Source organism: Aulostomus chinensis, chromosome 19 (assembly GCF_037954235.1).
Source record: "Aulostomus chinensis isolate RoL2024-O1b breed Wild chromosome 19, RoL_Achi_v1.0, whole genome shotgun sequence".
NCBI lineage: Eukaryota > Metazoa > Chordata > Actinopteri > Syngnathiformes > Aulostomidae > Aulostomus > Aulostomus chinensis.
The window spans coordinates 19381388-19404616 of record NC_141338.1 but is presented as its reverse complement, the minus strand read 5'-3'; the positions used below and the strand labels follow the sequence as shown (position 1 = coordinate 19404616).

The 23229-nt window shown below is 44.2% G+C and overlaps 2 protein-coding genes across 2 annotated transcripts in view; one reads left to right on the top strand and one right to left on the bottom strand.

Moving 5' to 3' along the window:
- The first annotated feature begins 1671 nt into the window (after positions 1-1671).
- spag8 (sperm associated antigen 8) lies at positions 1672-10939 on the top strand. The gene is made up of 6 exons (XM_086187224.1): positions 1672-1945; positions 2793-2952; positions 4834-4879; positions 7435-7549; positions 9515-9577; positions 10782-10939. Exons 1-6 carry the CDS (start codon positions 1883-1885, stop codon positions 10878-10880), a joined length of 546 nt encoding a protein of 181 aa, XP_086043350.1. The 5' UTR covers positions 1672-1882; the 3' UTR covers positions 10881-10939.
- Positions 10940-14620: 3681 nt separating this feature from the next.
- npr2 (natriuretic peptide receptor 2) overlaps positions 14621-23229 on the bottom strand; it is a 72296-nt gene continuing 63687 nt past the window's right edge. Inside the window, exons 17-22 of the mRNA XM_086186774.1 lie at positions 22261-22384; positions 19415-19483; positions 18608-18782; positions 17223-17321; positions 16284-16375; positions 14621-15152 (exon numbers count right to left, since the gene is read on the bottom strand). Of these exons, the coding sequence (XP_086042900.1) occupies positions 15090-15152; positions 16284-16375; positions 17223-17321; positions 18608-18782; positions 19415-19483; positions 22261-22384 (622 nt within the window). The 3' untranslated portion in view covers positions 14621-15089. The remainder of the gene's footprint in view (positions 15153-16283; positions 16376-17222; positions 17322-18607; positions 18783-19414; positions 19484-22260; positions 22385-23229) is intronic.

Here is a 23229-nt window from a genome sequence, read left to right as displayed (position 1 = left end):
GTGAATATGGCAGGGTTGCGTTGATATGAATAATATGTGTCTTCATTTCGGTAAGTCGATGCTTTCTGAGAGATGGGGTGGTCCTCCAGAACGTATCTATCGCTAGAGGCCCACAGTGCAGTATTTGCTCATCTTTGAGTGAAATGACCGTCACAACCAAGGCAGGACAACAAAAGATGGAGCACAGACCTCAAATGTGAGGCGAGGTTCTGCTTCAAACAGACATAACAAGGAAAGCAGAGTTCAACTTAATAAAATGGATCCATCAAAGATTGACAGCAAAATGACCAAAATGAAAAAAAGGGTCATGCTTTTATCACATTCCCCCCATTTCCTGTTAGAAAACATCTTTTGTGAAGAGTTCACGAATTTCAGGAAATCATTGATTGATGATTTACCTGAAAGCATGCTATGGTGAGTTTGTGATCGTGAAATTCAGATCAATGATTAATTCCGTGCAAGATTTTGATGACCGTTTTGATTTTGATTCAGTGAGGATGAATGTAAGTGGTGAAACATCTGTTAAAAAAAAATCAACGGATACCACATGTAAAACATGAATAAGATTGAAATAAAATTGTGAAATTAGTTTAAAAACAAAGACAGTCATGATGCAATCGTCGTCTTCCGCTTATTCCTTACTAGTAAGGGTCGTGGGGGGCTGGAGCCTATCCCTGCAGCCTTCAGGTGAGAGGCGGGGTTCACCTGGACGGGTCACCAGTCCATCAAAGGACCAACACATAGAGACAGACAACCATTCACACTCACAGTCACACCTACGGTCAATTTAGAGCATCAATCAGCCTCGTCCTCTCTTGATGTCTTTGGACTGTGGGAGGAAGCTGGAGTACCAGAGAGAACCCTCACAGGAACAGGGAGAACATGCAGACTCACACAGAAAGATCCTGTGATGGAGCCGGGACTGGAACCTGGAACCTTCTTGCTGTGAGGCCACAGTGCTGACCACTGCACCACCGTGCAGCCCATGATGCAATCCAAAAACAAAAAAAGAATCACTTTAACATGAGTCTTGGGTATTTTTCAAATTTTGTTTTTTAATTAAAAAAAATTCCAATAAACTTTAGTATTACAACGCAAGAAATCTTTGCGCTGGTTGTCTGTGTGTCAGTCTTTCACTCCATTTTCTCAACAACTGATCATTCAATCAACATCAGTCTTGGTGTGCACATTGCTGACACCTCCAAGAAGTGCTATGCTAGGTTTGATGGTCCCGGGAACCAAGGGTCAGGGGTCTGAGGGCCGAGGGTAGGAGGTGCTTAGATGACTAAGATGACGCGCTGAGATGCAAACATGACAGAGCGCCTAGACGATCACACAGAGATGACAGAGCGCTCAGATGATCACACTGAGATGACAGAGCGCTCAGATGATCACACTGAGATGACAGAGAGCTTAGATGACAGTTGCAGGAACTCTCTGTACGCGTGTCTGCATGGATGACCTTGACATTTCATCCAGACCACGTCACATGTGCACACTCCTGGATGCTCCAGGTTTCTCCGTATTCTTCCTCATCATGCTAGCTTAGCTAACTTGCTTGCATTGCTGTTCTTGCTCAATTGCTTCAAATACAGAGTTACTGTATAAGGATATTCCCAACCGATGGCTCTTGAAATTCCAATAAACTTGAGTAAACAGCTATCAGCGGGTCACTGTGTCTTCTCTCCAGCAGCGGATGCTCATCACAGGCTTCTGATGCGTTTCCTTGTCTGTGATCTCGGACGTATCACACATCACAGGCTTCACAGGCTGAACGCATAAAGCAACCGGGAAGACAACCTTGGTCTTTTTGTTCCGACTCGCACATCTCAACACTCGCGTGCGTTCAGAGGAAATCTAGATTTAGCTGACTATATTGTTCATGGACACAATGACCGAGAAACCTAAAGTTGGGAAATGTAAAATTCACAACTGGGTGGAGGAGGTGAGTGGTTGTCAGTTCATAGTTAGCCTCGCTAATGTGAGCTAGCATTCAAACCTCATTGTGGAAATGGTGAATTGATGAGTCTGTTTCTGAACTCTTGAGCAAACCGGTTGTTTGATAGTAGCGAAACATAAATGTACTTAAAAAAAAAGCATCAAAGGCTTGCAGGCTACAGGCACGCTAATTTACTTTTACTGCAATAGCAGGCAGGTTTTTTTGACAGTGTACCGCGTGGTAGTAGTAGTGTAGCAGTGAGCCATGTTGTTGACTCAGACTGGGGGGGCGCCGCTGCTGACACACCCTGAATTCACCCGCTCATCCGTGTCGTGACAATCTAATTGTTCACATTTAGGCTATAAAGCACACGAGCAATCGTTAATGACGGCTGGACCGTTGTTGCTGGTATAGTTTGACAGGTTCATTCCTGCCACAGTCGTGACCCAATATATTATACATATATATATATATATATATATATATATATATATATATATATAACACACATGTGTACATATATATGTATGTGTATATATATACATATACACACATACATATATATGTACATATATATATATATACACACACACACATATATATGTATATATATATGTGTGTGTGTACATATATATGTATGTGTATATATATATACATATATATGTATATATATACCTGTTTTTCACACAGTATCATGACTCTTTTCAGAGACGGGACTGAAAAGGCATGAAATAAGACGAGATACAATGCACACGTTCAAAGACAGTGGCACGTTTCTATCTTGAACTTTCATCAGACCAAAGTGTTTGTCATATTATTGAAGACCGACATGTTTGCTTTTTATTTTTTCAAGTCCGCCGTTGAAGATCTTGACCTCGGGGAAACGTGCACGCATATTCAGAGACGTGGACATAAAGGAATTCTCTCCACGGATCAGAATTGTAAAATGGAGTCCGTCACCACCCACAGGGCCGCCTACGGCCAGCAGCAGAACCCAGCAGGGAGGGTGCAAGGTAAGGGTCTGCCCCCCCCCCCCCAATACACAATAAGAAAATGATCTCGCATCATTATAATTCATTTAATTACATGAATGATAAATTCATGTATCTCTGTGAATCATTGTGTCGCAGGGATGGCGCATTTTTGAGAGCCACACAAGTGAGCATCACCGGGGTTCCCTAAACAAAAAGCCAATTTTTTTTCATAAAATTTCAAATTATTACAGAAAATTAGTTATGATCCACATTTTGTTCAGTAAGATAATGCTCACAAACGAACACAACTTTTCTGTTTTATTTTAAGTGTAAATCCGGTCACTTGGAGCGAAAAGCAACCACGAGGCCATCAAGGATCTGAACTACAGACACGTTCCTCTACCAGCTGCTTCCCTTCTGTTAGCGTGATGACGTTCAATGGCAACCTTTGCTCTGTCGGTCAAACACTTGTTACCAACCACTGTTTTTAAAGACGCATGAAAGGTTCACAGGTGGTGGTGCAGTGGTCAGCACTGTCTCCTCACAGCAAGAAGGTTCCAGGTTCCAGTCCCGGCTCCATCACAGGATCTTTCTGGTTGAGTCTCCATGTTCTCCTGTTCCTGTGTGGGTTCTCTCTGGTACTCCAGCTTCCTCCACAGTCCAAAGACATCAAGAGGGGACGAGGCTGATTGATACTCTAAATTGACTGTAGGTGTGACTGTGAGTGTGAATGGTTGTCTGTCTCTCTGTGTTGGTCCTGTGATGGACTGCTGACCTGTCCAGGGTGAACCCCGCCTCTCGCCTGAAGGCTGCTGGGATAGGCTCCACCCCTCACAACCCTTAACAGGAATAAGTGGAAGATGATGGATGGATGGATAAAAGGTTCACAAGTGTGATATTTACTGCCATATTGCGGTAAAACAATACATTTTAAAATATATATTCTTAATATGCATTCACCACAGACATTGTTGGAGGGCGCTCATCCAAAGTCCTATTTAAAAATCCCACTGACTTTGAGATGAAGGAACCTGGACATTCAATAACCGATTCTGGGACTCATGGTCGTGTGTGTCAAGCGTTCCATTGGCTTTGCAGCTCCTGGCACCATGCCAGGATTCATGCACCAAAAACACGTGCACGCCAAAAAAAACCAAAACATTTTTCTTAGTCGCTGAGCAATGATTACTTCAAGTGAATGGCAGCCATTCTGGACGCCATCTTGGTTTTAGGATTTTATGTTATAACTCTACTGAAAAATGAACAGGTCATGAATATAACATTTTTATATCATCAAATTCACTTCACTACAATCAATGGGACAATTTTTTTTTTTTTTTTGCTCTTCCGAGTTTGTAAAAATACCAATACGCTGTATCTCAAGAACTGTGACAGATGCAGACATGCACTTGGTACCAAAATATCCACAATACCCAACTTTCTATTCAACTCTAGTACATTTATAGGGCTTAAAGTCAATGCATGTCGGGTTTTAAAGGAAAAAAACACATATTTGGGTGGATATCTTGGATTTTGGGGCCGCCATCTTGGAATTTCGTGATTTGTATTTTTTTTTTAAAAGAGAGGGATTTGAAGAGCAAATGCACCAAATTTCATGTTGGTGTCACTATTTGAACGATTCTTGCTGCATTTACAATCGTCTGCTCCACCAATACCAGGACTCAAACCCACCAAAAATGGAACAGGGCCACAATGAATGATATTATTTGCCCCTGTGTTTACCCCGCAGCGACATTTCAAGATGGCCGCTGTGGAAAGAGTCTAAAAGATGTTGCAATCCTCACAAAGAGAGGGTTGGACCGCAGGGCTGTCCTATCATACTGCATCATCTTTATCTCTGCGTCCCTAAAAAGACTGAAAAGTACACACCTGATACATCTTTTTTTTTCTGTGGTTCAGGTATCAGGGCCAACTACTTGAAACGACAAATCGCCCAGGAGATAAGGTAAACTGTTCTCACTCATCTTTTGATGGCGAATGAATGATCGCAGAAAATGACGCAGACGACCACCTGATCGTGACTTTAGGGGAACTTTGTTGGAAGTGATGTAATATTTTCACATCTGGGTTTGTTTTACGCTTCGGCCACAGCTGTAATACCCTTGAAGGCAGCATTTGTGATGTTATCTTACGTGGAGGTCAGTCAGCTTAAAGGGATTTTATAGATACGGTTATTGACATTCCGCGCTGGTTTAAGAACACAAACATCACGTCTTTGATGACTTTTTTTCCCCCCCAGTAGGCGTTGTCTCATCACTCCTGGTCTTTGGATGTACACACCATTGCCACTTGACTTGTGCCGGGTTCTTGTGCGGCGCGGAGCTGCGGGGTTTTCCTTGGCGTTTCTGTTGTTATGCTAAAATCAACGCCATTTTGGATTTAAAGAGGAATGAAGGCAAGCAGATCAGAGGTTTGAAGAGTTTAAGTTTTTTGTGCTCCGGGGCAAGTATATGGCTTAGATATCACTCCAGTATAATTCGACACAATTTGGAGTATCGCCTGAATACATGAAAGCATCATTAAGAAACTTTTATTTAACTTTGAAATAACAACTTCGTCAGTTTGACGGCACAAAGACTTGTAAAGGCGGCGCTTTCTTCCCCACAAATTTTGGAGGTGATTGTTGGGAGGATCATCTGCAAGAGTTGGCGGCCAAACCTGAACTAATCAGACCTGACCGACACGTAGTAGAATGTTCATTTTCAGTTGTGGTTTGTCGTGGTTTTGGAAGCAGGCGGTTCTAGAGGGGGATCACGATGTGGAGGGGATGTTGTGTGCAGTTTAGCTGTTAGCTTAGCACGGAGCCTTGTTTGCGTTCCTCTCTTCAACTCCCTCCACTGTCCAAACTGTGGTGGTTTGTGATCCAAGAGAGTCCAATGTTGGGTGATTCCACGTGAGGTCCCACAAACTCTGCAGCCACGTCTGGAGCCCCTCCTACCTAAAACCTGCGCTTGCCTGGACGAGCTCCTTCAGTCATTCAGCGTAACAAAACGTCTGATGCCAGCGTTTGCCGAATTCAATCTGAAGAATGGCAAAACCTTTTTTTTTTTTTTAGACTCCACTCCTGCACCCCCCTGTTCTGGTTGTACTGCTGTTACTGGATCTATTCCTGCCATAACTGCTCTCACAGCTGTGCTAATTCTAACGTTACGCTTGCTGAGCGGGAGACTCCATTTTCTACTGCTCTACTTTTCCAGCAGTGTCCTCAACTACAAGAAGAAGCTGGGCTGCTGGGTTGCAGTAGAGCTGTGAGAACGCGGTTCTGATCGGTTGATTACTAATTTCTCATAGAGGTTCTAGGTGAAGGTACGGGGCACGGCTCTTTGGCTCGCCAGATGCAGAGGTTCTGACCAGCATACGTGGTGATTCCACGCCAAGTAGGCCTCAGCCTCACAGCCGAATAATAAAATGAACACAAGGAGTCTGTGCACACCCCCATTAAGCTGTGGTACCCCCACCACTCAGACATTAACAGGAAAATGTAACATGATACAAAGTTCTGCACAGGCTTTCATGAAAATGTTACCAAGAATGCATCGTGGTTTGGGAACGAAGCCACGAGTTTGCAGATTTGTATCAGACGGATTTTTTTTTTTTTTTAACACTTTCATTGGTCTCTCGGGAAATATTACATGACACTTGAAAATGAAAAAAAGAGAGAGAATTTTGGAAGTATTTCCAGACAAATGAGAGTTTCAGCTTTGAATTTGCACGTAATAGAAGTGGAGTATGCTTTGACCTGTCAAGTCCAGAAAACCAGGAGGTGGCATGAGCGTTAATGAGGGCCTCGCTGGAGGTGAGCCAGATGCCGCTCCACATGCAGCAGCGCTTCTTCCTGCGGCTGGAAGGCGAAATCTTGTCGCTTTGGTGATATGAAGAGATCAGCGCAAATAATTCCTGAAGATTTCCCTCTCAGGGCCTTGAACACGTTTTCACCGGCCTCTGGTCGGGACCGTGTGGACTCACTCAGCTGCTGGTGTGGGTGTTTCTGTCAGGACTGGCATTTTACTCATTAAGCTTTTTTTTCCTTTGGATGCATGCTCACGTAACTGCATCTTTTTTTTAATGTCTTGTGCTGCAGGGCGTCTGCGGGATGGTCACGAAAAATGCAAACTGCTCAACAGTTTAAATAAACCACTTTATTGTACATACGTAACAGTCCAGACAAACAAAAGATTTCCACAGCAAAATTCAAGCTGGACGAGTGAATTGCCGTCAATACCGGATTTTATTTAATCCAGTCGTCAAATTGTGGGACTGAAACGACAGGAACATTTTTAATGAAATAATAATTTTGAAGCTGGATCGAAGGGCGCATCAGTTTGTACTGATGATGTCCATTTATCTTTCCGGTGAATGAAGTAAATATTTTTGAACCCCGCCTCTTGCCTGAAGGCTGCTGGGATAGGCTCCACCCCTCCACGACCCTGAACTGGATAAGCAGAAGAAAATGGGTGGAAATGGAAATATAACTTCAGCTGACGTCTTCTTCTCTCACAGGAAGAAGTTTGATGCAGCACAGACCCCATCTGTTCATGTCAATGACTACTCCACAACTACCCAGAGGGACTTTAGTGTCCAGGGATTCACGCCCCGTACTCCAAAAACTACGAAAGTATGTATATGTACTGTAATCACGTTACTAAAAGAGGAAATTCTTGAACGGTTTCAGGTTCAAGAAAAAATATTTACTGTTTTATAGGAAGCTGAAGTATTGTTACTGATGCTAGAATTCTAGCAGAAAATGTGAACATGAAGCTGCAAACGGTTGCAGTACCAGTCAGAGATGGAGGAAACTGAACAGTGGGACAGGCAGGGGGAAGCTCAGGGTGACGCGGGAGTGGATGGGGTTGTGGGTGGGAACCCTACGCCTCTGAGTCCTGTCACCGTGACACCAGCTCTCATCTTTAGTTTGGATGTGAAGGTTGAAAACTGTGAGACTGAGAGGAAGTTGAATTTCCAGCGCCGTCTTCTAGAGTGGGAGTGATGTCTCGCACTTCAGGTTGAAGAGGTGAAAATTCTATGAATTCTTCTCCATTGAAAAAAAAAAGAAGAAAAAAAAAAAGATCTGAATATTTTAAAGTGTATAAACAATAGAAATCAGAGCATCCACGAGATCTCCTCATAAGGCTGAACGGTGGCGGCAGGTTTGTAGGAGTTGATAACGGCAACAACAACAACAAAAAGGAATAAAACTAAAGTTATGTAAATGTATGCAAAAACACAGTCAAGTTTTCACCCGTTTGCAAATATTTTTGGTAGATAGTTTCAGTTTCTGTTTACAGTTTTTAGCTCATTCAAAATGGACAGAGAGTTGAGAGCTGACTGGGACTGCAATGAAAGCAGCGAGGCTGAACTGGACCACATTCCTCAGCCCTGAATATCTGTTTAGAATGTGTACTGGGGTCTGCGGCGTTGGGAGGAGGCCGTCTCATCACCGTTGTTAGAAGAACCCGCCCTCCTCTGATGTAAAAGAGCAGTTCTAATGTTTAAACCAGCGCAGGCTGCCGACGTCCATACCCGGACAGCTGTTCGTGACCAGGAGCCCAGAGCTGATTGGCTGCTAATTTGGCTGTTGGCGGGTTTTGATCAGATCAGGGAAGTCAACCTTCTTCGGAGCAGGTTAGCTGTACAGCGCTGGTTACCATGGTGATAGCAGCCAGTTAAGAAGGAGCCTGCTTTGTGACGGTAGTCGAACGTCAGCGACTGCTGGCTGACCCACTGATCTGATCTCAGTCTGTCATACAGGCTCCATGGCCTAGACACTGACTGCCTGGTGTTGTTTAGCCCTGATGGCTGTTGGTTTGAGTCTCAGTTACCTAAATGCTTTTTTTTGGGGGGAGTTGTTTTCTTCTCATTCATCCTCATGAACAATAAGAGAGGAGACAGCATCAACAAAAGGGCAGCAGCAGCAGGACACAAACATTCCAGAGCGCTTCACTAAACAAGGGGATTGTGGGAAGTTGGACAAAAATAAAGCGGCTATATCATTCATGAGATGAAGCTGAGGCAGCAGCTTCCACCGCCGAGGCTGTGGTGTACGATGAAGGACACAACCGCATTAAAACATTCTACCTGCCCACAACACAAAAGCAGAAGCGAGGACTACTTTTGAGCAAGTCAGTCATTTTGGTGTCTGTGGCAGCAGTAGATGACAGCGGACCCGGAGAGCTCTCCAAGCCATCGCCATCCATTCAAAAACCCCTGCGACGCACCACGTGCTCCCGTGAGGTCTACTCGTGCTGTTCGGTCAGCTGAAAAAAACAGGAAATAGAATTTGTTTTGCACAAAGATGAGTAATTAAGGAGAGGCGGGTAAGGTTTCTTTGACTCCAGATCTTAATTTTGGGATTCTCCCAGAACAGATGAAGACATATTTCAGGGATGTCGGCTACTCAGGAGGTAGAGAAGGTTGTTGTTCAGAGGGTTTTGGAGGTCATGTGGAAGTGTTCTCACCTAGGAGTGAACTTTCAAGTGTTTTGATTGGTTGGCAGACGAGAAGAGCAGTGCTTATTCACATGTACCCATGATGCCACGGGGCCGTCGACCGTATCTGACAGTGCGTTCTTGTCTCATCTCAGGCTCATGATTATAAAACGGAGGAGGCGGTCACATTTTGGAGTGAGAATCACCAGCGAGTACAGGTGAGTCGCGTTGTTTGACTTCTCGCCTCCGATTGCCATGTTTTGCTTTTTTGTTTTGGAGGATGGAACTTCACCGCTAATCCCAGGAATCCAGCGCAATGTTCCAAACTCAGAACACCAGCCCCCTGGAGGTGAAGACCACCGGTGCCGGAACAAGTGAACTAACACAGCAGCTTTGGCTGTAACAACGGTGAAACCTGACTGTTGTTCTCATGAGCAGCTAGACAGTATCAGGGTGACACCTCTGCCGCAGACATTGGGACACAAGTGGCGCCATCCCAGAGTTTTCCTATTCATCCCACCGATGCCTGAAATTTTCAGTTTTTGTTTCCTGACAAGCTCCGGGTTCTGGTTTGGTGAGTGGGTTTGGATTCTTTCCCACCTGACGGCAACTCAGAGGCCATTTTCATTGTTTTACTAACAGCTGGATTTGACCGTGAGGCACCTCCACACAGTCCCCAGGTGCTGGATGAGGAGTGCTCTTCTGTAATCAAGTGATACAAAGACATGTTTGATTTGAGTAATCAGATTTATTCGACTACACACACACACACACACACACACACACACACACACACACACACACACACACACACACACACACACATATAATCATGCCTGCTTCAAACATTAGTTTTAATTTACTTTTATTGCTGTATTTTATTGTCTTCGTTATTTCAAACGCCCTTTTTTAAAAGCCGTATCACTGACATACGCAGCTCCTGTTTGTACCGTGAGCGCTCGCCAGGTTGGTTGGGTTGTAGAAGTGGAACCTGATGTCATCCTTGGTATCGTCTGGATCCACAATTTTACATTTTTTGTATCTTATCCAACTTTTAAGAAATCCAATTTATAGTTCGCACACACACACACACACACACACACACACACGCAGGTCTATTTTTAGTCAGTAAATTGAGTACATTACACGATCAGACTCGTGGGTCAAAAGGATTAGATGATGGATCCGACTCATTTTCTCTCTCACTTCTGTTTCTCACTGCAACAACGGGAGGGTTTCTCTCTTTAAAAGAGCACCCGGCCTCTAATGGCATCCTAGAATATCAGAGCGTGTCCATTACGTGTCCAGTGTCGCCTCTCGGCTTCGTGGAAACAGTTATTCATTCTTTTGTGTCAGGTTGTGATGTCCTGATGTGTGTGTGTGTGTGTGTGTGTGTGTGTGTGTGTGTGTGCTGTGTAACAGGGTGTGACTGCTGCACAGACAATGTCAAGGCCTTTCAGAAAATCAACCAAATTCAGCCTCCCAATCCCTGAGAACCTGGACTTGGACGAGTCGCGATGACGAATATGATGTAGCGCTGGACTTTAAATCTTCGCCATCGGGTGATCTAGTCAGGTGATCTGTGGGTTGAGGGGTAGGGGTGGGGTGTTTGGGGGAGGGGTGCGGTGGAGGAGGAAGACAGTAGAATAGTCATATTCAAAGGTGTACAATATGACTGCGTAAGAGGGAATCTGCCTGTTACTATGGTAAGAACAACAAAACAGAGGTGTCCTCGATTCCCTTTTTTGGCTGAGGGTCGTCCTGATGTCCGCAGTTGCTTGTTTTTTACTTTTTCTTCTCAACATTTTATGTGTAGTTCAAGTCAATGCAGGTGCTAAATATTGATTGATTCTTCAGTTTGCATGTCTTTACAGTGTCCGACCCTCGTGGGTTTACAAGACCCCACAAAGACGCCGTTCCAGCGCTCATGAATTAAATTCACAATGATTCATTTTGCTGTGTAATCACAAAACATTTACTGCTCACAGCTCGGTTCTGAGCAAATACCTCAGTCTCTCCCACGCTTGACAAAGAGGCTACAATCGGCTACCCAGGGTCACCCACCTCCAAAAACCAGCCATAAAAAGAGGACATTTGACTCAACCACACACCTCCCAAGTCCTCATCAGCAGGACAGTAAAACAAAACATGAATTTCGTCCAGTCCACTTCATGATTCACGATTGACTGATAAATTCAGCATCCCCACCTGGAAGCACTGACCATGTGACAGGGATGTAGGGGTTCTGCCGGAGCCTCACGTCTGCCCGACCTTCACATGAAACAACGGAACACTGTTCCTGGCAGGGAGCCGTAGCATTGACCACCCTGTTAGCCTGGTGTGTTAGCACGGCACGGCCAGTCATCACGGCATCGCCGCCAGCGGGGGATGTCCCTGCAGCAGCTACGTGTGTTGTGTTATTTTGTTTTTAATTTGTCTCTCAATTCTAGTTGTAGTTTTCGTTGCCAACACTTGGGTCACAGGGATATTTAGTGGTCCCCTCTGCTCCAGCCTTGGGCGCCATGGCAAACATGGAACCCAATCCAGGCTACGTTGAACGTTTGATTTTTCTCCTCGAAGTCAAGTCAATACTGCATGTGCTGTCCCTGTGACCTGCCTCTCTAACCAGGGAGCTCCGGTTGTGTCGGCGCAGCCTCTAATTCTGCAGTCCGGCTGAGGAAGACGACACACAGAAGCCTCCCTTATGGAACAAAGCTCTTGCTATTGTTGTTGACCAAAACAAGACGGAAATGACCAGAAAAGCAATCTGGACTCTGCACCTTTACAAAGACCTGTGTCCCCAGGTGCACAGCGAGCTGCTGTTCCCAACAACACACTGATGGGTCACACACAGCGCATGCTACTGGTTCATGTGTGTGTTCTTTCAATCACAGGACAATTCCAGGAGCGGCTGATCCCTATCGGAGCTTTCAGCAGGGATTAGTAGCTGGTCGCTATGACTACAAGTAATTTTAGCTTGTTTTATATGCATCTTTTCTTTTCTTCCTCCAAATATTTCACTATCTCCTGTGATGATGCGGGAAAAACAATTTTATTCTGAAAAAAAAAGGGGCCTGGGAGTGGATATCTTCTGATCATTGCAAATGAAAGTTGACACCCACTTGTCATTTTTGTCTTTTGTTGCAGTTGCATTTCTCTTGCTTGGCTCTACCCTGTTTTCAGAAAGAATCAGCCTGAAAGGAGATGTGAAGGGGAGGCTGCATTGTTCTCTCTCTCTCTCTCTCTCTCTCTCTCTCGGTCTCTCACGTATATGTATATATATATATATATATATATATATATATATATATATATATGTGTGTGTGTGTGTGTGTGTGTGTGTGTGTGTAGTACTGACTGAACTGTGACAGGCTATATTTCATTGTCCTAGCAAATGTGACCATAACTTTTGAGGAACAGACATTCATCAATAAAAACAACAACAGAAAATCCTGAAATACCACTCACACACTCACACTGTTCTGAAGGCCTTTCATGAACAAACACACTCCTAAAAAACATAAAATCATCCAACAATTAAATATTTAGCGGATTATTTGATTTATGTGCACTTTTTTTTTTTACAGTGCGCTTGAAGATTTTTGTATTTCAAGGTCTTGATCGTCTGAAAAAAAAAATTGAAAATAACGCATGACAAGATGATTGACAGCCTTGTCAGTGGTGAGAAGCTAACAGGTCAACGCACTGGTTGAGCAGAGACCTTCACTCAGCACGCCGCCGTGGCCTGAACAGGCTCTGACGGTGGTGGTGTGTCACTGGCAGGAAGTGGGCGGTAATTACAACCATGCAGGAGGGGAAGATGTTCTCCAGCAGAGATAAAAACACACACACACACAGACACACACACACACACACAGAGCATCCATGCCCGTTCTGCAACTGATAATGAGCATCTAATGAGTGGTGATGTCATTACAACAAACACACAGATGCCTGCTGCCCACCCCCACCCCCCCCCCCCCCCACCGCACTCCCGCCCCCTCTTCTTCTCTTATCTGTCCACATTCTTCATCGGTTTTTTTTTCATCCTGGGGACCATTTGTTGTATTTTAAATCATCATCCTGCCAGCATCATCAAATGTAAAGAGACATGGTTGACGCCGCACTGATAAAAATAGAGTCGTGCCGAAGCCTGAGGTGCAGCGGACTCGAACTGCCCTCCTCCTCCTGGTCGGCATTAAAAATGAGGAACACCTGATTCCGTCTTGCAGGAATGAGATACAGCGGTGGAGTGACTGCGTTCATCCAATCACATCGGTTGTGTTTGTTTGACTGAAGGTCTAAGGGGGTGTGAATTCTCATTGATGTTTAGAGGCTGTTGAAATATCGCTGGAGTCATTCAGCTATTTTGCAGTACTGTTTGGTAGTATTCAGTGTTTCCGAGCAGCCGTGTATAAACTTGAAAGACGTTTGGCTGCTCATCCAAGAAGCCCCCTCAGTTTTTATTTTCCAATTAGTGCCCTTCTTATATCCATGGAAACCTGACAAGCACAAGCCTCATCCGGACGAACCAATGGCTGTCGTGACATCATCAGGGAACGCCCCCTCATTTACATACAGTACGGGTGAAGAAATACAGAGAAAAAATACGGAAAAAAGCGTAAAGAAATGACCAAATTAGGGAAAACGATTAAAAAATACCAATTTTGACGTATACATTAATATTTTGTGTTAATTATTCCTTCACGTATGTCCACACCCACCGTTACCGCCAACATGGTGTCTGGGGAACTCCTTCAGGGAAATATTCAGATTTTCCACAAAACATCCCAGCGGATGACCTGGAAAAATTTTGGTGGTCAAAGGTCAAGGTCACAATGACAGGCACTTCATGGCGGCATACAAATGCAAGTTCTGGGGCTTCTCTCACTACATACTGTATATTTAGCTGTGGTTTCTCTGTTTACTTATTTTCACATTTACATGCATCTTTATCAGTTAGGTTTTTTTAATCCCTACGTTTGTTTATGAGTTCTTCTTATTATTATAGCTATTATGTTTGCTCGTTTAGTCTGTTTTTTTTTAAAGGCCACAATCCTTTTCTGCAGTTGTCTGTTAATTATGGAAGCACGCAGCTGCAGATGTCGTCTCTCAACTCCATTTTCAGGATGTCTCGGTAATAAAACCACAAATTGACCAGAATGAGGAAGGATGAACGTCTCTGCCCAGACACCTGCTGGCTTCACCAGAACACGCCGCCCCCCCCCGGGAGTAAACCAGGACTGGCAAGAAGTGTTTTAATCAGTTTATTGAACAAAATATCTTACAGTATATTGGATATACATATATACATATGATCTCGTATGATGAACGCCTGCAGTGACATCGATCGTAACACTGTGCCTCCAAACTTGGATGTTTTAAGGAAATATTAATACATCATTGACTTCCAAACACATTATACAAATCTGAATATAGAAAGCACAAAAAATAAGAATTTATCAGTGAAAAGTACTCACTCTCAGAACAGAAAGGTTCTTCATACAAAAACGACTTTTACAGTTTGTTTGTTTTTTCTGTTTTTGCAGTTACAGTATTCAGGTAATAAATATACCTGGAATCCCTTCAGTTTTTATTGTATGGTTTTGTTCACTTTTCCTCTGCACGGAAATCACCAATAAAGACTTATTCTAGAACAAATAAAGAAGTGGCTCGGCCACCGAAGCTTCTGCCGTCGTCTCCGCTGCTGCCGCCGCCGCCGCCGCCTTATCAGATAACATACACGTCAGTCTTCTCCCCAAGAAGCCAGTAGGTTCTCATTTTACCTTTGCCCTGGAAAAAACACAGAAATCAATAGAATCATCAATGGAGACGAAGCCAGGGGTGGCAAGTGGGGGTGATCGCCTCGATTAGGTTTCACTCAGTCAAGGGTGACCCTGATGGTTGCTGCAGATCGGTTTACCTTCCACTTCCTCCACCAACGACGGAGCAACATGATTCATACAAAGCCGCAGCAGCATTTTGCTGATGTTGCGATAACGGCTTCTCCTGAATTTGTTTCAATCTCTTGCTGAGAATATTAAACGCTTAGACGATCAACACATTTATTTATCAAGTAAAAGCGTTAAACATTCCTCCGTAGGTGCTTATCAAAAGTGAAACAAATATCTTGAGTCAGACGACGGGAGCGATTTGAAGAGGTCCCCCTGGCTTCACGTTTTAGCTGTTAGCTGAATTCTCCAGACTGCCGGCCAAAATTGTGTTTGGAGACAAAAAACTACAAACAATTAAGCCCCCCCCCCCCCCCCCCCCAAAAGTACAGTTTGGTGTGGTTTGGAATCTGATTCCAATCTGTTTCTATGAATGTGTCTCAATCTGGACAGTGTGGACGCTGCAACGGGACTTAAAAGTGCCTCTTTGTTACAGGCAACCTGTTTCTCTGTGGGTGCCGGCTGCCTTTAGTCTGGATCTTCTAGATAGGCTGGCGATGTCTGGACACAGCAAAGTGGATGTGAACCCAGTAAGGACAGAAGACAATCAGATTTGTTTCTCAAATCTGATTGTCTTCTGTCTGAACAAGGGCCGCTTCTACACACCTGCAAGAGAGAAACTACTCAGACATTTCTCCAGCGCACAGGAGACAAGTCTGACTCCACCCAGCATCCTCCTGCTACAGAGGAGCAAACAGTCATAACTCAAAGCCAACCACAAACTCAGCTAAGCCCAGGATGCAGTGAAGGTGCCCTTAAAAGATAAAGTTCCATTTAGGAAACACCTTTCCATATAAATATTTGTTGTATATCTCATTATTCAGTGAAATAACCTAAAAGACCTCCCTTATTTTTCAATTCTTGCATTCTGAGTGTGTAGGCTGCTATTTGGACGTAGCACTGAGTCGGTAGTACTTACTGCAACAGGCAGCAATCATATTTTTTTTACCGTGCATGATGAAGTGACGCTCACCTTCATTTCTACGTCTCCTCGTAGCTGCAGGTCGAAATAGCCAAACTCATCCAGCACTTCTTTGGTAGCTGAGGATACGTGGATCTTCAAAGCTGTAAAACACACCAACGGGAGAGAAAAAACTTTTCGCTGGATTGAATTTTTAATGTTCGAAACTCACATTGAGTCAATTGCTCCAGTCTGATCAGACAGGGATGAAAACCACTGTTGTTTAGCCCAATGACTGCACACATTCCCCTGATGCGAGGCTGACTGCGGCGCTGCAGGCAGCAGCACAGTTTATCGCCGGCTGAGGGCCCTTCGCTCTAAGTGCTATCAATTATTTACCAGCGGAGGCAGAATACAGGAAGCGACTTGGTAGTTAATCAATGCATCGGCTGATTTGCTCACAAAGTATCCAACCACAGTTTCATAAAATTAGTTCCTGTCACTGTCAGTTAAGAACAGAAATGTCAGTGCATAAAGCATTAAGTTGATATGCTGGTCTTTTATGCAGCCTGTTTTTGATTCAACCACTGCAGCGTGTACTGCTAGTGTGCACAGACATGACAAAGTAGTGTGTATTTACCATGTTTTCTACTCCATATACAACACTGGTGCTACTACATTTTTACTTACTTATACTACTGAGAGGTATACCTTATATTTTGTACATCCCATCTGAATGCAGTAACATAACAGTCCATAAACATAAATCTTTATTTATCTACCTGTAAAAAATAGCCCTGGACATTTGTGTCATTTGTGTAGTTGCGACGAGGTCTGAAATGGGCCTGTGAGCAAAGTAACTACCAACTTAAAAAGACGTTCCTCAAAACCAACTAAATAAATGAGGTCTCACCACCCCGGAGGTTTGTTTGAAACAGGTCCCAGATCAGTGTGAGAGCGCTCCAGAGCTCCACGGTAAAGCAAACAATAAGAAGTGACCCTGACACTCACCCTCTCCGTTAGATTCCATCCGAGACGCCGTGTTGACAGTGTCTCCAAACAAACAATATCTTGGCATTTTCAGACCGACCACGCCAGCGCAGACTGGCCCTAGAAAACAGGAGTTAAGCTCAGTCAGCACACGAAAAACAGCCTCTCGTATCTGGTATGCTAAGCACGGCTGTCATTATCGCCCAACCACCTGAGGGAAAACGCTTTTAAGTAGGTGACAGACGTGTGAGTGAATTGAAGTAGTGCTTTAACTGACGACGCCAAATGGCAGCCTGCGCAAGTCCGGTCGGTTGCTGCTGTATCGTGTCGAGTGTCTGAGTGAGAACATAAACAGGGCTGATATGAGCCGATGCAGTCTAAATTTGTCAGAGACTTCTTGTAAATGACATCAGACTAAGTATTAGCTCAAGATAAACATCTAGAGTGTTTATGCTTGGCAGCTCGTCGGCATCCTGCCCTGCGCTCTCTGCGCGATTGATTATAGTTCCAGCGAGTAAGAAAGAACGCAGCACGATACCCTAATCTAAAGTACATCTAGTGCTGTAGATTAGCAGCAACACTTGTAGTCATGGGCAAACGTTTTGCCAAAGTTTTGATGTATTGCGCCAAATCACTGAAACGCAGTTAGGCAAGTAGTTCCAGCTGTGCCAGATTCATTCATTGTGCTAAGCTAACTAGCACTTAGCTGGTCTCCCTGGTTTAAGCTCCTTTTTACACACAGAGGAGAGAAGGATTTCTAGCTTCTTCCATTTCCCAATAGGTTGGCACGTCCCTTAAAAATGTGTCATAAATTAGATAGAAAATGTATTTTTGGATGATTAGAAAACACAACCTGCGCAAGAAACACAAGGCATCGAAAAGGTCTGAAAAGTCAGGATGCAAACTTCGTTTTGCAGTAAATTAGCTTCCACATTACACACGGTGCAAACTATGAGTTATCATAGACGAGATATCCAAGTCTGAGAGGGAAAACTGGTGCCAACAACAACTGGGTTCATTGCAACATTTGCTGTGGCGCATTTCAGTAGAAGATCAAAAACCACGGGAAAACCTGATTGAATCAATTTGTCAACAAAACGCCTGCTTGGGCAGCTCGCAGTTACAGGCTCCAAATAGTCTGGTTCAGCCTCCAAAAATCACTGCCTACATCTCTGAAAAGGCTCGGTGCTGGGCTCATTAGCGGCTCTTTCTCTCTGAGAAAGTAAACAAATCACTCAATCAATTGTTGAGTCAAACATGGCGGAAATATGAATGACAGACCGTCAGAGTGAGAAGCGGAGTTACACCATCGTAAAATGGCAACAGAAAAACGGGAGAGGTACTGCTGACGCCTCAGCAGGCCTCCAGCAGCAACCACGCTTCCAGGTCACCGTGGCGGGGCTCACCTGTATGTATTCCTATCCTTAGCCTCAGCTGGTCGTTGGGTCTGTGTCGGATCTTGAATGTTTTTACTTGCTCTAACAAAGCCAGGGACATCCCTGCAATCTCTCTAGCGTGCAGTTTACCGTTCCGCACCGGCAGCCCCGACACCACCATGTAGGCATCACCGATGGTCTCCACCTGGGGCACAGATAGGACGTTAGGAAAGAAAAGGAACTTCAGAACTGAGATCCTCTGTCCATCAATCACTGGATCCCAGCACTGAGAATGTGTTGAATATTTCATCAGCTGCATTTTTCCCATTGAAAAAAGGAGGCATGAACACAAATAAATAACTGCAGAGATGAATAATAAAATAAAGGGAAAATAAATAAACGTCAGGAATTAAAAAGGCTTTTTTAAAATCAGTTTTGCATTTATTTACGCATTTCAATATTTGTCCATTTCATTGACACTTTTTTCTGTATGACTGCATTTGTTTATGGTTTATTCATGACTTTATTTATTGACTTCTGTATCTCTGTGTCTGCATGTTAATGAGGTGGGCGGACCAAACGCTCGTGATGGGCTGGATGAGCCAGAGGCTCTGATTACGACACTCCAACCAATCCTGCTTTAGACTGATGTTAGGACCGCCCACCTCATTGACATGCAGACACAAATAAATCTAAATGTGTAAATAATGAATTAAATACATGTCAAAGTACAGTAAAGGCTTTTTGCCTGACCAAATATATTTCGCAATCATTTATTTAGTTCTGCATTGACTGATTCGTGCAGGCTCCATTTTTGTTCCTGGTCATCAGACTCACCTTGTACACGTCAAAGTTATCGATGATGGCGTCAAAACAGGTGTACAGATCATTGAGTAGCGTGACGACCTACAGAGAGAGAACATCAACACTCCGATCACTGAGGCTCCATTTAACCCTATCAGCTGGTGGACTGACTCAGTCACATGACCTGTGACATCATCCGACAGTGTAAATCCCTGACACAGCCTGTATTGAACGGTGTGCGTAGTATGGCGTAACGGCCATCGCTCGTCAAAGATTTAGGATGATTGGTATAATTTAGTTTGTCTCGGCACAATCAGGACATTTTGTGCCAGAGTCCATCTGTTATGGACGATTTTGTTATCACCTCGGTAATAATTACCATGGTGATTTTCATGGAACTTGGCGGGGGGTGGAGCGTTGACCAGGAGAGAACCCATTTAAATTCAGGGTGGCTCCATTTAACAAAAACAAGACGCAGTTGTAGTTTTTCTTCTTCTCCTTCTTCTTCTTCTTTTTTTTTTTACATTGGCTGTTGCAGAGTTCTGTTCTGGTATAATTGTATGACCCCCCCCCCCCAAAAAAAAACACACACACACACACACACACACACACACACACACACACACACACACACACACACACACACACACTTCAAAATACTATTTATTTACAGTTGTGCAGCAACCAGTGCCTTGTGGGCTTTCTTTGCCTCCCACTTTGTCTCTAAGGCTGCATGCTGTGCTGTACAGGCGTGTAGGTTTCTGGCCTGGAACACGGCCTAATAATAACAGCAGCAGACACTATTGGAGGTTTAAAAAGTGCTGCCACCTCCTCCATATGCTTTCCAAGCCAGTCTCACAGCAGTGCCATTAATATTCATGAAATTTAATGTATCGATTCTTGTAGATGCTTTTCATTGTTCTGACATCATCCAGCAATGCTTGCCTAACAAAGTGTAACCCTGCTGCGAGTATATCTGAACTTCATCTCATTCTCCAAAGAGGAATAACAACAAAAAAAAGTTTTCTAAATGACAAACTCATAACCGTCGTCAGTGTCATTACATTGACGAACCACAAACTTTGTATCTCAGCAGCAAAAGGTGCTTCCAGTGGAAGTGCATTCGTTTGAAAGTCATGTGACCGTTTCCACAAATGACCAGAAACCGTTTGGGAGCGTCGTGCATTTAGGCAGAGGTGGTAAGAGTACTGAAAATCTTTTCTCAAGTAGAAGGACTGTTAGATTAGTGACACACTACTCAGCTGACTTTGGACAGAGGGACGCTAACTCTTACAATCCAGTATCATTCACTTCACTACGCTAACCAGCAGTCCCCTGGTACAGGAAGTAAGGAGAGGAGGGGATCATCTTCCTGGCTGAGGATGGACAATGAGCATATTTCCCTTCAAATAAGAGTGCTCACCTGAAGGGGCCATCTGATGGAAAAACTCACTTTTTCCACTACTGTGCATGTATACAGTATATTTGACTTTGATCTGATGCTAACACACGAACACACACCTGTTATTAAGACTCATCTTGATCTGTTGTCCGGTTGTAATGAGCTGTTCAGATTAGCCCCTTAACGCTGAGCTCAGGTGACACCCCCCTTGCACGTTTCTCTCCGCATGCTCCTCCCACAGAGGTGAGTTCATCTCAAGTCTGCCTGGGAGGCCAACCTCAGCTACGGCGAGGGGCTCGTTCAGCATTTAAAGGGTTACGCATAGAAACAGAACACATAGACAGACAAGCTAAAAGTGTTAAAAATGCTTTGGAACCTGTGCGGACTTCGTAGTGAGTACAAACAGCTCCCATTGTTCCCTCAATCTTTTTTTTTTTATTGTTGTTGTCTATCTAGGTTTGGTTTCTTTGGTCCCTAAATTAACAGTGCGGTTCTGGTCAGCGGTCACCCCTCCAAACCTCTGCCTGCTGCAACATTTTCCATGGTTTTCATTTGCTAGTTTGCAGTCATTGATAGCCTTATTGGCTACGAGAATACAGATGAAAGGTTTGGATGGAGGCCCATTTGTAGCGGGGGAGCGGGGGGGGGGATCTGCTAGCTCGTGTTTTATTTGCTCTGGCAGATGTGATTTGGTTTGGCGATGTCAGACTAAATTGTGCTCATGTAGCGAATCAATGATTTTAAAAGTAGTGCTGCGGACTACATCGTGTAAGACTTATGTAAGGGGGAAACGATCACACTCATAAATGCTTGTGAAGTACCTGATAATGTCGTCGTATTCACCAAACTCTTTCTACTTGAGCAACAATTGCATCAAGCGTGAGGCGTGGCAATTTTTTTGTCTGACTTGTATTGCAGCAGCGGTGGATGGAATTATTTAGCGGGGGTTTATCTTTTTGCTCTGTAATTCTGGCTCTCCTAACGGTGTTTCCACACAACCGGAAAAATAGAGATGCAATGAAAAGAGGTCGCTCATGAGGCGACACCTCACTACCAAGGTGTAAGAATGTCCAGCATTAGATCATGAAAATGTTTATCAGCCTAGAAACCTCCCTCTGAGTTTCGAGGGAGTGGGAGATAAGCTGTGGCACAATGTGACTCAACTCTGCGTCAGCATGCTCTCCCATCGAACCGCTGTACTGTTCTGAGTTGCAGTCCGTGTGTGGGAACACACACTGTGGGAACTATGAGCCACACTGTAGGTAGAGAGCACTTTCATGCATGAGTAAAGACAGAGAATTCACTGCGATTGTGATCACGACCAGTGATTTTAGAATTTTAGATGTTAAGTCAGGAAAGGGGCACCTGTTGGAGTACTCCAACCTACCAAGGGCTAATACAGACTGAAACAGTGAGTTACAGAGTGGAAAGCACTCAGCGGAGGATTAGAATGACCCATTAACTGCACACTGTGTACCTGAAGTGGTGTACTCTCTGCAGACATGGATGTGAAGCCAACAATGTCGCTGAAGTAAATGGTGACGCTGTCGAAAGCTTCCGCCTGCACCGTCTCCCCTCGTTTTAGCTGCTCTGCTACTGAGCTGCAGGTTAGAGACACGAGAGGTCAAAGAAATGATGCAGGGTCAGAGGATTCTCAGCTGCATGAGATAATGAGAGGAAGATCCAGCTGCAGCTCCTAAGAACTAATGACACCATGTTTGTAGCAGTCACCTAAACAGGAATAACTTAAAATCCTAAAAGATTCAGTTCTCCAAAACTTGATGATGTAGTCTTGTGAAGCCACAAGTCCCTTTATTGGACTGCAGGGGACACATCTGGCTCAACTGTTATCATTCTGCTCTGTGAAGAAGAACAGTGCTTCGGCTTGTTTGTCCTCGTCTATATTTAAGATAATCATCGTGGGTGGGGCTAAACCCAGAGTGCGTTAAGGTGCCCTTTGGTAACACTGAGGGAAACCACATTCATACGTGAGACTGCCCTTTATTATGATCCAAAGCTAGAAGTTAACATCTTTAGTATTTAAGTTAGCACAACCTAACAACAACAAGCTGGGCAGGACACATAATGGAGCGGAGAACACCAACTCAAGCAAGGTTACGCCTTTGCTCTGGTAAACTGGACTGAAGATTAGGTTTTGCCTGGCAGCCTCATGAACTGTCAATTTATCTTTAATAATTCCACTCGTGCTCAATTTCTCTTATCAAATCACACCAAAGTGCGCTGAGAAGTGACGCCTCATCTGCCTCTCAGGCTCGTCGCCCCATCTGCAAGCTTTTGAAGGAGAGGTGACTTTCAGTGAGGAAAAAAGGCTTAACGGGGGAGAGGGATTGGATTTGCCCCTGTTGTGTTTTCCAAACTCCTAAACCCACTATCATGTCTACTCTTCTGTCCCACCTTAATGAGCTGCCTGCCTGTCAGCTCTTTC

Coding starts and splice junctions, on each gene's coding strand:
- spag8 (XM_086187224.1), top strand. CDS start 1,883: ATGGACACAATGACCGAGAAACCTAAAGTTGGGAAATGTAAAATTCAC. Junction 4,880..7,434: donor CAAATCGCCCAGGAGATAAG/GTAAACTGTTCT, acceptor CTTCTCTCACAG/GAAGAAGTTTGATGCAGCAC. Junction 7,550..9,514: donor GTACTCCAAAAACTACGAAA/GTATGTATATGT, acceptor GTCTCATCTCAG/GCTCATGATTATAAAACGGA.